This window comes from Thamnophis elegans, chromosome 5 (genome assembly GCF_009769535.1).
Source record: "Thamnophis elegans isolate rThaEle1 chromosome 5, rThaEle1.pri, whole genome shotgun sequence".
Lineage (NCBI taxonomy): Eukaryota > Metazoa > Chordata > Lepidosauria > Squamata > Colubridae > Thamnophis > Thamnophis elegans.
The window spans coordinates 2,262,153-2,276,811 of NC_045545.1; the positions used below are offsets into that span (position 1 = coordinate 2,262,153).

Sequence of the window (14,659 nt, forward strand, 5' to 3'; positions counted from 1 at the left end):
TAAATAATTTAGGGAAATTCCCCCCCCCCCCAAAACATGTTATAAGATTATTCTTACGCGACTTATAAACTAAGTATGGTGGTGGCCACATTTTCTTGGAGGGGAGGAATGAAGGGAAAACCTGAAAAAAGAGACAAATTGAAAAGGGGTTCAGGACCCCCCCAAAAAATCATGTTTACATTTTTTAATTTTGCTTTACAAAAAAAATTAAAAGCAAAACTTTATAAGATTGCATATTCTAATAAAAACTGCCAAAACATCTTAGGGAGATATTTATGTGAGTGAGATTCGAACAGCTTGACACAATGGTCAGGTATGGGAGATTCCATTCTATACCCTACAATGAGCACGTCTGCATTTGTGGAGCGGCAGAGGTAAAAGACCTGGCTTATATCCTATTTGATTGTTGCTTGTGTAAGGGGGTGAGAGACAGGTACCTCGGTCTATAGACCAAACGGATGACCCACTGGGATCCCCATATCAAAAAAACTTACCGTATGTGTGGCCAGAACCTGAAAATAACATTTAACAGAGCACAGTGCTTAAACAAAATGGTTCAGTTGAGATCTGCATATGTGGAGTAGATTGCAGGGGTAGCACAGAAATATAATTTTATCATATTTTATCTAAATCTTAAATTAATTTATTCAATTCCAATTTCATTTTAGACTGCATTTTATTCCAATTTCATTTTTAAATCATATTTTATTCCAATCTCATTTTAAATTGTATTTCATCAAATTCCATTTTAAATTGCTTTTACCATTTTTTTTTTTAGTAATAATTTGTTTCTGGAAGTTTTCACTTTGACATGGCCCAAGGGCTAATCAATAAAGACTCAACGTGAATGTCAATAATAAAAATATCTAAAACCAAATACTATATATAAGTTTACTTTATCAATTTCCATATTTTTCACCTGAATGTGAAAGATTGTGCATTCAGTGATATATTTGTGCAATAAAAGTGAAAATGACTTTGTCATTCAAAGTGTCAGATTGGAGAAAGCAAATATATTTGCAATTCTCATCTTCTTACCTGTTCCAAAGTATTCATCAAAAAGAATTGTAATAAGGCTTTCACTAAAAATAATCCTTATTGATAATAACTGCCAGAGTTCAAAATGTGCACCAGACTGAAGATTTATGTGTGTGTGGTTGTTTTTTTGGGGGGGGGTGGGTGGGTGGGGGGAAGATTCAGTTTCTAACAATGGAAGAACTTGTTTTAACTCGGTGTCTGAAAGTTTCATAATATTCAATACATTGCAGAACATTTTTTGTTTATATTGTTCTATCATGTTTTTGGTGTTTATATAAGTCACTTCTAAATGATTTGAAAGATTCTTGATCAGATTATTATTATTATTATTTGCAACATTGCACAGCTTTTAGATGAGAAAAGTGTTTTAATCATTTGACCTGATATTTTTTCAGTTATTATAGACAGTCAGAGGTATTTGAAAAGACAGGTAGTACTGGCAGAGTTTAAATAAGTCATCCAACTTCAGTCTTCAAAGCATCTTCTTAAACCTGTTAATTTATGTAGTAGTTCTGTCACCTATAGTTTGTGTTTCTTCATATTCCAGGCTGAAGAGTTGAATTGGCAAGTCATAAATTTAACAAGTAGGCCTTGTTTCCACAGCTGTCCTGTTCTTACTGAAGTAGTACGCTCTTTCTATATTATATCACTTCTGACATATTCTCGTAGAATTCTCTTCCCCACCGAATAAACCATCATGTTGGGGAACTTATCAATTTATGTGGCATCTTTATTTATTTAATGGAGTGAGTTTCATATGAAACCCGCCCCCCTTTTTTTCCTGAAGCTGCTATATAACCTAGGAGTTTATAAATTGAATTTAAAATAGGTTTTCATTCAACACTTTTTAATTCCTGAAAGAAGTAGAAGAGTCGCTCCAATAGATTGTGGTTGGATAGGGAGAGAGAGAGAGAAAGAGAAATAATGTCTAAGAGATGTATGTATATACTGTCTCCCCATCACTTCCAATATATAATTTTATTAAAGATGTTTAAATTCTTGACAGAATTCATTTGAAACCTCTGTGGGTTTCATATTTTGTATTTCTTATTCTTGAAAATCTTGTATTTATTCTATATATTTCATAAATTTCTGTCTCTGAATCATTATCCCAATTTTAAAAAAAATTCTAAACCTGTAAATAATAAATTGTTTTACATTTCTAGACGCAAATTTTGCATATAATTTGAATGTGGAATTTAGTGGAATCGAGGCATTTATGCTGATATTGCAGCAATTATGAAGTCATTTTAATGTATTACGGTTATTTAGAACAGATTATGTACTTGTTCTGAGAATTAGTCATTTTTAACTCAAGGCACGTATGTTTTTTTCCCCCCAGAAAATGTACCAGATGAGCTTCGAGAACCATTTTATACAGATCAGTATGACCAGGAACATATTAAACCTCCTGTGGTCAACTTGCTGCTGTCTGCAGAACTCTACTGTCGTGCGGGAAGTCTCATCCTGAAGAGCGATGCTGCCAAGCCACTTCTGGGTCATGATGCTGTTATCCAAGCTTTGGCCCAAAAGGGCCTCTATGTTACAGACCAGGAGAAACTGGTGACAGAGAGAGACTTGCACAAGAAACCGATTCAGATGGTGAGTGTTGGCATTTCTGCGTTAGTTATTGATCGTTCCTTGCAGTATTCGAACTCTTAGCAGCACTACAGGGGGTTCACCGACAAAAGGGCGAACGACAAAACCGCGCCCGACTAAACCGCGGTGACAAAACCGCGTGTTCTAAAGCGATCCGACGAATGAGCGCTGAATCGCGCCGACAACAGCACAGCGACAGACGCGCGCTGTAAAACTAACCCTAACCCTAACCCTTAACCCTAAATGTAACGCTAAATGTAACGCTAAATCTAACGCTAAACCTAACCCTGAACCTAACCCTAAACCTAACCCTGAACCTAACCCTAAACCTAACCCTGAACCTAACCCTAAACCTAACCCTGAACCTAAACCTAAACCTAACTCTTACCTTAAGTTAAATTGGCTTTCTGTCGTCGCGCTGTTATAAAGCGCTCTCCTGTCTCCGCGCTGTTGTCGCCGTACTGTTGTCGGCGTGTTGATGATGTCACGGTTTTAGCGACACGGTTTAGTCGGGCGCAGTTTTGTCGTTCGGCCTTCTGTCCGGTCAAGCTACAGGGTGTCGTCCCCCCCCCGGTTTCAATAAATTGGCAAGTAAAATATCATAAACTGAAGATACAAACTAACTACAGAGTTGAAGAGATGAATTATACTGGTCTTTGTTATTGCCCCTAATAGCTTGAATCATTCCAGTTGAAAAATCTTGATAATTGAAAAATATGGGTGTTTTGCATATTTATTTTAGATTTTTGTCTTGCTTATACATATTTGGATTCAAATTTGGTAAGAATAGTCATTGCAATTCAAATCAGTGGGACAACTTAAGCATGATTGGATGACTTAAATGAATCTATTCTAAGTCTTGTTCTGATTTCCCATGATTTCCTGTTTTGATTAAAACAGTGTAACCTATCTGTCCATATACGTCTGTTCATTTATATTTTGATTAAAACATGTTGAAATGGCTTTGCATATTTTATTTAAATTTTGGGTTGGAAACTGTTGGTATCAAATAACTATTTTAAAGAGGTTATCAGCCGTGGTAGCACAGTGGTTAGAACACAATATTGCAGGCTAATTCTGCCGACTGCCCGCAATTCAATTCTGACCAGTTCAAAGTTGACTCAGCCTTCCCTCCTTCCGAAGTCAATAAAATGAGGACTCAGATTGTTGGGGGCAATATGCTGACTCTGTAAGCCACTTAGAGAGGGCAGTAAAGCACCGTGAAGTGGTATATAAATCTAAGTGCAATTGCTACTGCTATTCAGTTTGAATATTACAGTTGTAAGTAACTGCATGCAAATGTAGACATACGAACATAGTGGAAATATTACAGTGACTTTTCCTGATGCCGTCACTCAGGTATTTGGCAAGTACTTGCCTTAAAATCAGCATCTGTTTAGCTGGATGAACAGTGTAGATTAGGGTCAATATTATAGCAGATACGTAGTACTTTACTCTGCATTTCGGATGAAGGGGTAGCAGTATTGAGAAGTACTGATGTTTTTAAACTGAATATTATATAATTCAGTTGATGTAGTCTGGATTTTTAGTGATAAAAAGGATGAAAATTGGAGATTTTAAAATCCAGAATTTAGTCCAAGAATGTTTGATAACTATGTTTAGTTTTTCTATCCAGTGTGCAGTTGGGGGAAAAAAAGTTGGATGGAATTTGGTATATTCTCTGCTCTCATGGGATAACATCTGCCTCCCATTAGCTGGCAGGGAAGGCATCAAGGAAGCATTGCCAACATTCTTTGCAGCACTCAACAATTCTGTGCCCAGCATAATTGTTTGGGACAATAGCTGTGAGAACAGTTCATTATCAGTAAGACTTTTTTTTTTGATGGTGTAGGGAAAGAGACACATAGCATGACTGAGAGTAATTAAACAACCCTCCCACCAAAGAAGCTTGAGAATATTTCCCTATTCAAAATAAACTAAAATTGGATAAATGAAAAACTTTTTGCTAAGATCTCTTGTAGGAATGCAATGAATTGGAAGCATAAACCCACACAAATGCATCACGGGGGGGGGGGGGGGGAATGCATGCATACATATAACCCAGATAAAGCCACCTGTTCAGGTAATCTGCTTAAATGATAGATTAGAGAGAAGAACAGCCCTATGAAATACAGCTTGGCCCATAAATAAAGCTTGTAAATAAAGCTTGTAAATAAAGCTTGTAAATAAAGCTTGTAAATAAAGCTTGTAAATTCTGGAATTGAAAGAAAAGTATCACAGGGTTTTTTCTCTCTTTACCTTGCTATACTTTCCTCTTCTACAGCATTTTGATATGTTTTGATAAAAGCATCAATGCCTTCTTTTTATACATGAGCAAACTCTAAATTAATAGGACAATTCAAACAAAGGTAATTATAGAAACAATGGCAGAAGGAACCTTCTGATGAACTTTGGTAGTCAAGGAGTTTAACCATTATAAACAGAGGTGGTATCCAGCCGTCTCTCTCCGGTTTGAGAGAACTCTGGTAGTGGTGGCTGCGGGAGGCTCCGCCCACCTGCCCAGAAGCAATGTGTGAGCACTGCACATGCACTGCAGGCCATGCGCAGACACAGCACGTGCGCTCATATTTGCGAACCATAGGGAAGGCAAGTGAATCCCACCGCTGATAAGGCTTTTCGTGTGAAAGCTATATAGGTAATCCTCGACTTACAACAGTCCTTTTAAAGACCATTTGACAATCGAACATCACTGAGAAAAGTGACTTATGGCCATTTTTTACATTTATGACCATTCCGGCATCCCCATGGTAACCAGATCAAAATTCAGACGGTTGGCAACTGACTCATATTTATGACGCTCGCAATGCCCTGGGGTCGTGTGATCCACTTTTGCAAACTTCTGACAAGCAATGTGACAGTGGGGCAGCCAGATTCCCCTTGTGTTACTAACTTAACAACTGCAGTGATTCGCTTAACAACTGTGGCAAGAAAAGTCGTAAAAATGAGGCAAAATTCACTTTAACAAAAGTCTCAATTAGCAACAGAAATTGAGTCGGGCTCAATGGTGGTTGTAAATTGAGGACTACCAGTATAGCATAAAATGTTACAAAATGTAACACAAAAATACACAGATATAAAAAAAAAAATCCCACAACAAATAAATGGCTATCTTGTTACGTTTTTATGAATTGTTGAGAAATTTGGCTCCAGCTACTTAATTGAAACATTTTTCTCATCCTGTAAATTTCATTCTTTTGTTAAAAGAGATCTCCGAGAGCAATCTATGGACTCCTATTTCTTGCTGTCTTCCATAAACATAAACAGATACGAACTCCTTAAAATGTTCTCCTCTGAAGCAATGGTGCCTTTTCAATTGGGTTAGTTTTTCCTTTGAAGATGTTTCCCTCCTCATCCAAGAAGCTTCTTCAGCTCTGACTAGATAGTGGGGAATGGAAGGATTAATATGACCAGCTGTCTGCAAGGAATATAAATCCTTCCATTCCCCACCATCCAGCCAGCGCTGAAGAAGCTTCTTGGATGAGAAGCCAAACACCTTCAAGGAAAAACAAAGTCCAATTGAAAAAAACACCTTTGGGACAACTATGGATGATTGAGGACCTCCATAGATCTTCTCTTGTGAAGTTGAATTTCAAGCAACTACTGATTGAAGTATATCTACAGAATAAGGTATACATTTAACAATTTCATATTAAGCCTGTACATGATTTTTTTAATTATAGTGGCATCTGTACTGTGGCCACTGATTAGGGTATATTTTCCTTTGCAACATCTTGATTGGAACAAAGTAATTTTTGGTCTATAGAAGAATTAAACAATTTCTCCGGTCTCTGTCCCTGGAGTTAAAACTCAGAAATTGACTTTAAATTAATATTGGGAGCAAGTGTAAGCGTGCATATATAGCTCTGTTAGGAACAGTCGGATCACATAGTTCCTGCCCTCCTTTAAACCAACTTGTTCATCAGTTAGAGATTTATCCTGTTCTAGACTCTTAAGAAGGGACGCGGTGGCTCAGTGGCTAAGATGCTGAGTTTGTAGAACAGAAAGGTCAGCAATTCAGCAGTTCGAATCCCTTGTGCCACGTAATGGAGGGAGCGCCCGCTAATTGTCCCAGCTTCTGCCAACCTAGCAGTTCGAAAGCGCGTAAAAATGCAAGTAGAAAAACAGGGACCACGTTGGTGGGAAGGTAACAGTGTTCCGTGCACCTTCGGCGTTTAGTCCTGCCGGCCACAGGACCAAGGAGAATGTCTTTGGACTGCTCTTGGTCTTCGGCTTTGAAACAGAGATGAGCACCGCCCCCTAGAGTCGGGAATGACTAGCACACATGTTACCTTTACCTAGATAGTTAAGAAACTTGTTAGAGTAGAAATCATGCATATAATTTACTGAATATGGTCAGTATTGGAAGAGTTTTAGAGAGTAGCCTCTGGCCTGTGAGTGTATCCATATGCACATATTCAAACATCTATTTAGGTGGTCCATATGAACACATATTGGGAGAAAAAAAATCCCCAGAACTAGTTGATAAGTAGATAAACTATTCAATATATAGTGTATTTGTGTGCACGTATGTATTGAAAAATTTAAAAGCCTATTATCTTTCTTTTTTGGCCAGTTGATTGTCTGAAGTTCAAAGTTAGCTTCCTTTGATGTAAAAACAAGCAATTCATTTTGATGACAATTGGTGGATTTCTTTTCAAGACTGCTTGGATTTTAATCTTCCTTTATTCCCGCAGTGTGCTTGATTTATGAATTGAAGTTAATACTTTGTTTCGAATAGTTCACATCTCTAAGGGCCAACTGATAAATGGAACAGAAACTATTCCAGCTGCCAAAGTACATTAGGATATGTTACATGTTATTGTTGAAAATTGTTATATTCCTCCTTCAGTTCAGATGAGAAATGGGATAAGCAAAAAAAAAAGGTTGTAGGATTTCTGAAATAGGGAGCAAATATATGGTATTAAGAACCAGTCACTCACCATAGCTTTTCCAAATCAGCCGCAATACTAATTTCCAGATTCCAGAGAAGTCTTTTTTTTTTAATATTAAGTTGCTAACCTAATAAAGGGAGGTGTCAGCATGCCAAGGGGGTAATACTGTCCCATTCTTGTATGCTGTTCTTGGATTTTTGCCCAGTTACTCAGTTTTCCATTTGTCCAGCAGCCAGTCCTTAACTGGCCTGCCATAACCCTGTATTCATTAGATGGGAATGTGAGGTCCAGCTATTCCCAATCTATTTCAGTCCAGATAATCATCTAGGACAAGGCCTGTATTATAATAAGGATTAGAGCAGTGTTTCTCAACCTTGGCAACTTGAAGATGTCCGGACTTCAACTCCCAGAATTCCCCAGCCAGCGAATGCTGGCTGGGGAATTCTGGGAGTTGAAGTCCGGACATCTTCAAGTTGCCAAGGTTGAGAAACACTGGATTAGAGGAAGTATATGTTTTGACATGGCCAAGTGTGTTTTTCACCTGTAAACTTTTAATGCATTTTTAAAAATGTAAGACTCCACTGAGACATCATATCCCAGGTGACTATTCAAATCAGAGACAATTTCAGAGCCATTGTTTACTTATTGACATTTCATAACATTCCACTTAAAATATAAATAAAACTAAGTATACATTGCGTTTCTATTTCACCTGGACCTGTTATAAAGAGAATATATGCCCTGTCTTGTGGGTGCTTGCAGTTATTAAAATATCTTAGGGACAGAGAAATATTTCTAAAATATTTTAGGGGCAGAGAAAATACCTTGTGATAAAAACATATTTCAAAATTAACTTTAAAGGAAGGAAATATGCTAGAAGGCTTTTCAATTGAATGTTACAAAAACAAGGAAGGGTAAATGTGCAGTGTTAGCCTACAGATGCTATTACCTGGATATACAAACTTACAAAATCACCCAGTACTTTTTAAATTACTTTTTGAAAAGGTTGCTAATAGAAAGACTAACCTTATGGCACTCTATTAATAATTTAAAATTAAGAAAAGTAGTATAATTTAAAATAAGATTTTAAATTCTAAATAGTAGGCTCCAACTGAAGAATATGCACATTTCCCCAATCAAAGAATTCTAAGACATTTGTGAAATCATGACTTGTTGAAATACATTTTTTTTATTTTAAAGTTCAGTTTCTCCAAAACATCAGAGTAATGGCAGAAGCAGGGCAGTGTGTGATATAGTATATATGTACGTTCACACTGCAATGAAGCAGATGTTGGTGATTTTTTTTTCTTGATGAGAGAAAACAATTCTGTGGTTCACATTTCTGGAGATCTGCTCTTGTAATTAAAACGTTATGCTAGTTGTTCGTTCGACAGGGTTGAAATGTTACTCTAATGAATTTGTGTTGAGGGGCGGAATAATAGTATAAATATTTTGAGTGCCTTATTTAAATGTCTGCTTGTGTGAGAGAGAAAGAGAAAAATAACAGAAAGCTGAATGAACTGTTGGATACATACTGCATTGTATATATTTACACACACACACACATAACTGTTGGATACACACATACACACATACGTACGTATATAAATAACTGTTGGATACATGATCTGCAGTTCAGTGGTTCAAATCTCACCGGCTCAAGGTTGACTCAGCCTTCCATCCTTCCGAGGTGGGTGAAATGAGGACCCGGATTGTTGGGGGCAATATGCTGACTCTGTAAACCGCTTAGAGAGGGCTGAAAGCCCTATGAAGCGGTATATAAGTCTAACTGCTATTGCTACTATTGCAGACTAACTTTGCTCACTGCCAGGAGTTCGATCCTGACCAACTCAAGGTTGACCCATCCTTCCATCCTTCCGAGGTGGGTGAAATGAGGACCCAGATTGTGGGGGTGATATGCTCACTCTGCAAACCGCTTAGAGAGGGCTGAAAGCCCTATGAAGCAGCATATAAGTCTAACTGCTATTGCTATTGCTATACTTTAAGGGAATGAATCAGGGAGTCCAAAGGTTTGATGAATTGAATTAAAAAAAATAGAGGTCATAAAATTATAGACTTTAACATAAGAATTGGCCACAAATATTTTGATACAAGTAGTCCTTGACTTATGACTTTTGGCCATAAAACTTCTGTTACTAAGAGAGACAGTTGTTAAGAGAGTTTTGCCCCATTTTATGACCTTTCCAGCCACAGTTGTTAAGTGAATCTGGCTTCCCCTTTAACTTTACTTGTCAGAAGTTCGCAAAAGATGGTCACATGACCCCAGGACATCACAACCTGTGGTGGGTTCCTACCCTTTCGGACCTGTTCAGCCAAACTGGTAACTAGTTTGGCAGCCTGGGTCGCTGTCTGCCACGCCCCCAAACCGGTTCCCCAGTCTCTTCTCCCGTCGCCGGCAAGTTTCTGCGCATGCGCAGATCAGTTTTCAGTAAAATGCACATTTTGCTTGTGCGCAAAACATCCTCTGTCAGTGAACTGGTGGTAAAACAGTTAGGAATCCACCACTGATCACAACCATCATAAATATGAATCATTTGCTGAGCATCTGAATTTTGATCACATGACCCTGGGGATGCTGCGACGGTTGTGTGAAAAACAGTCATAAGCCACGTTTTTCAGTGCCACTGTAACTTTGAACAGTCACTAAATGAATTATTGTAAGTTGAGGACTACCTGAATTTGCTACCTGTGGTCCGTAAAAATTGTGAAGTGTTCTTACTCCAGAAATAAGAGAAAGGGCTACTCTAGTTAGGTTAGAAAAATCCGGATGACTCCTAGAATGCAGCTTTCTGTTCAGATTTTTACAACCCAGATATAGTAGCCTTAATGTCAAATGGTCATCAGAAAGCCCTAAGCTATTTATGGAGTTAAAGATTAAAGTCATTTTCTTAAATGGACTTAAGAATTAAGCTTGAAAGCAATTTAGATCCGGGTCATAAACTATAATTTTGCAGACATGACCTTTGCAATTACCCCAAAATTCAAAGACAGTGTAAACTACAATCGTGTAACTTTCTGGGTACTTCAAATCCATATCTTTTAAATTATGGAGTGGGGGGGTGAACTTCTATACAATTTGTTTTGTGTGCGCTTCCAGATCGGAATGCTTTGTAGATCATCTCATTTCAAATAAAAAAGCACAAAAGAATGGTAGCTTTTAATAGTGACATTTAATTCTTATCCTTTCAGCAAAGATTTCCACTCTCCTTTTAATAAAACTGGCCCTTAATTACTTTAAGTAAAGTTAGTATTAGTCATTGATTAAATTGTTCAGGAAAATTCATGCTGCAGCAAAAAAATAAAGAATCATTATAGTTTCCTCTGACATTACAAAAACCGTGGATACTGTGAGTAATGTTGTATTTATAATGGCTTAGTTTCCATGGAGATCGCTTCCAAGGTGAAAGGAAGACCATCACTTTTGAATAATTAGCTCAGACATTCCTTTGGCACATGTTAGAAATGCACATCCAAGATCTGTTTCTCTCCCCCACCCAACTTCTAATCTTCTTGGGATTCTATAGATAGCAGTGAAGGGTGGAAATGTTTCTGGTTTTGAATTGCAGAATAGGACACATCTGTGGCAGCTTTGCATAAAAACACACGGAGGGCATTGTCTGACTTGGATATGACTAATGTGGTATTGGGCACTTCAGCATGCTAATCCCATGCCTATATGCTGCAAATACATTTTGAAAAACACACCTACACACAGAATGAGTCAGTGAAAAAAGAAAAGAGAAGAAAGAAATCTTACAATAGAATTAATTCAGGATCAATTTTGCACATTTTCAAAGAATGCCAGGAAAAAAAAACCCTTACTTTTATAGCAAATAGTGAGCATCCATTTGGATGACCATAAAGCTGTGTACTAACCTTGAGTTGTCTCTCATAACAAACCAGCATTCGCAATGTAATTTCACTAGCTATGGCATCTCACAATATCTCTCTGTTGGTTTCTAGCAGTCTGATAGTAGAGCGGAAAAAGATTCTGCTAGATGCTGCTTTATTTCCCTTTTCTTTCTGGAGAAAAGAAAAATAGAAATTGCTAAATTTCACTGGATATTGTCATATTTCCAAATAGGATTTGTGGTGCATGAAAGCAGATTTCCACCCCATGGAAATACTAGCATCAGTTCATCCCTTGGTAACATTTTGACCTGAAGGGATGTTCATGGTAGAAATGTATGAGCAAATATTGCAATTCTAGCACAAGAATTTGAAGGGCGATAGAAGTAGCACCTTCTCATTTTTTAAGTTGGAAAAAAGTTTGCCTTGCTTGGACATTGTTTTCTGAACGGGCTTGTCTCTTTTTTTTCATTTGATGATTGGGCAAGAATCCAAACCTGTAGTTACAAATAAAAGGAAATATACAAATCACTTGGATCGCAGAGACTTCTGCTCTGTAAACTCAGTTCTCCCGTAGAATGAGGAACGCGGTTTTACCATTTTTTAAAATTTATCTCTTCCCTCTTCAACCTCTAGAAGTCTTCAGCATTATTCTAAAATATGAATGCTCTGTGCAAGGATTAACAGTGATAGGAAAAATGAGTGCACTGATTTTCAGTTTTTTTTCTGCGTGCAATTAAGTATGCTGGTCTTCATATTGAAAGCCCTTCGTGGCATTGGACCAGGTTAGTTGTGGGCCAGTGGTGGGTTCCGGATCCCATTGCAATTGGTACACTGCAATGGGGCCCGGCATCCACCACGTGAACAAGTGCAGCGTGCGCATGCATACTTACCGCCTGTGATGCTCTGGCTGCTCGGCAGAGGATCACGCAGGTGCCGTAGGCTCCGTGCACGTGTGCGAGAGCCCCGATTGGCTCAAATAGCGGTAAGGAGAGTGGGCGGGCAGGTGGGCCCTCCGGAGTACCGTACCGGAACGGTACCTGGTGCTCCCAGCAGGCACCGGTACGCCCATACTGGGGTGTACCGGTCGTATCCCACCACTGTTGTGGGCCCACTTCTCCCTGAGAGTATCTGTCCATTCTGCCGTATTGGATAGAATGGGCACGTTCCAAGGTCCTTCTCTGAAATACTGCCAGTGAGGCATAGCAAACACTCCTTTTTCTGTGGCACCCTCTGTCCTTTTGGAGTATTCTTCCCAGAGATCTAGCAAGCCTCCACTTTCTCAGTTTTCTGGAAGTGCTGGAGTAGGATATAGGGTTCACCGACAAAAGGGCGAACGACAAAACCGCGCCCGCCTAAACCGCGGTGACAAAACCGTGTGTTCTAAAGTGCTCCAACGAATGAGCGCTGAATCGCGCCGACAACAGCGTGGCGACAGAAGCACGCTGTAAAACTAACCCTAAACCTAAACCTAACGCCTAACCCTAAACGTAACGTTAAACGTAACCCTAAACCTAACCCTGAACCTAACCCTTACCTTAAGTTAAATCGGCTTTCTGTCAACGCGCTGTTGTAAAGCGCCCTTCTGTTTCCACGCTGTTGTCGCCGCGCTGTTGTCACCGCGTTGATGGTGTTGCGGTTTTAGCGACGCGGTTTAGTCGGGCGCGGTTTTGTCATTCGCCCTTTTGTCGGGTCACGGGATATAGTTGGCACCTGAAGATGGTGTTGTTGGTTGAATAAAAAAAAGAAGGGTTGTGGTATCAGGTTTTTGTTTTCATTGTGTTTGGTTTTGCTGCTAGTTGGCTCATTTAAGATTAATATGCATCTTTTAGATAAATAAGTAAATAATTCTAAGATTATAAAATGGATAAGTGGACACATGAGGACTTAGGTTTTAAATTTTCTATTATATATTCAAGCATATGAGAGGGCTAAGTAATACAGTACCTTTGTTTCTGGAAGTGAACATCTGTACAATGTTAAATCATGGGAAATTTTCAGAAGAAATTGCTTATTCTGTTACATTGTTTAATTCCCATTTATTTCAATGTTTTGTAAAGCTTATGTATTTTGTACTCCAATTACTGATTCCTTTTGGAAATAAATTCTTCTGGCTTCTTCTATGTTGGTATTCCACCTCCTAGTGAAAACATTATTATCTTTGCAGAGTGCTCATTTGGCCATGATTGACACCTTAATGATGGCATATACTGTAGAAATGATCAGTGTGGAAAAAGTTATTGCATGTGTACAGCAGTATTCCTCCTTCTTCCAAGCTACAGACCTGCCCTATGACATAGAAGACGCTGTCATGTTCTGGATAAATAAGGTAGGCATTTCATTTAATCATCACGGTGTTTTTAAAGGAAGGAAGGAAACGATGCGCTTACTTGACTATTATTTGTCCATTCAGTTACTGAACTCACTGAACAAAAATAATGTCAATTAATGTTTGCCTCCAGCTCAGTTTGCCAGATTTCTAAATACTTTACTCTTGGACAGTAAGCTTTGATCATATTTCTTTGCAATGTTTGAATGCAAACTTATATATTTAAACCAAAACCCAAAGCTGAATAAAGGGGGCAAAGAAAGAGCTTGCACAAATATTATTGCTCATTTTCCTGATTTGGAAAATTATTTATTTCAGCCATTGTGATCAGAGGTGGGTCGCTCCCAGTTTGGCCCGGATCAGGCGAACCGGTAGTAGTGGTGACGGGAGGCTCGTCCCACCCACCCAGATGCTTCTGAGCACAAGCAAACCAGTACTAAAAAAGAAAATTGGAAACCCACCACTGATTGTGATACTAACAAAATAAATTTGTTAATAATCTATTGGATATAACAACACAATACTTACCTAGGGTTTGTTTAGCCCAATTTTGTAGTTTTCCCCAGGAACAGATCATGACCGTTATTGCTATGCTTTGAACACAGAAGTAGCATCTATGTATGGCAGCCATAATGAACAATTGTTCTGAGGTTGCTGAGATATTGAAGCAACTCAATAATGGTACCAATAAAGGAGAATATTTGTAGCTCAGGGTTGAAACGAGGGGGCCCTTGGTGATCTCTGAGGTTAGTCCTAGCACTGATGATGTTACCTAGTTTGGGTAATGAAACATAGGCAAGAAAACAACAGAGAGCACCAAGAACCCCTTGACTCAATAATGCTTTCTCTGTTAGAATTGGGAAGGCACTGGTGATGTCACCTAGCAATCCCATCCTGCAGCACTGATTAG

At 38.6% G+C, this 14,659-nt stretch overlaps 1 protein-coding gene across 1 annotated transcript in view; it reads left to right on the top strand.

Moving 5' to 3' along the window:
• CAMSAP2 (calmodulin regulated spectrin associated protein family member 2) overlaps positions 1 to 14,659 on the top strand; it is an 81,150-nt gene that overhangs the window by 19,881 nt on the left and 46,610 nt on the right. Inside the window, exons 2-3 of the mRNA XM_032218877.1 lie at positions 2,381 to 2,640; positions 13,588 to 13,749. Coding sequence (XP_032074768.1) covers positions 2,381 to 2,640; positions 13,588 to 13,749 — 422 coding nt within the window. The remainder of the gene's footprint in view (positions 1 to 2,380; positions 2,641 to 13,587; positions 13,750 to 14,659) is intronic.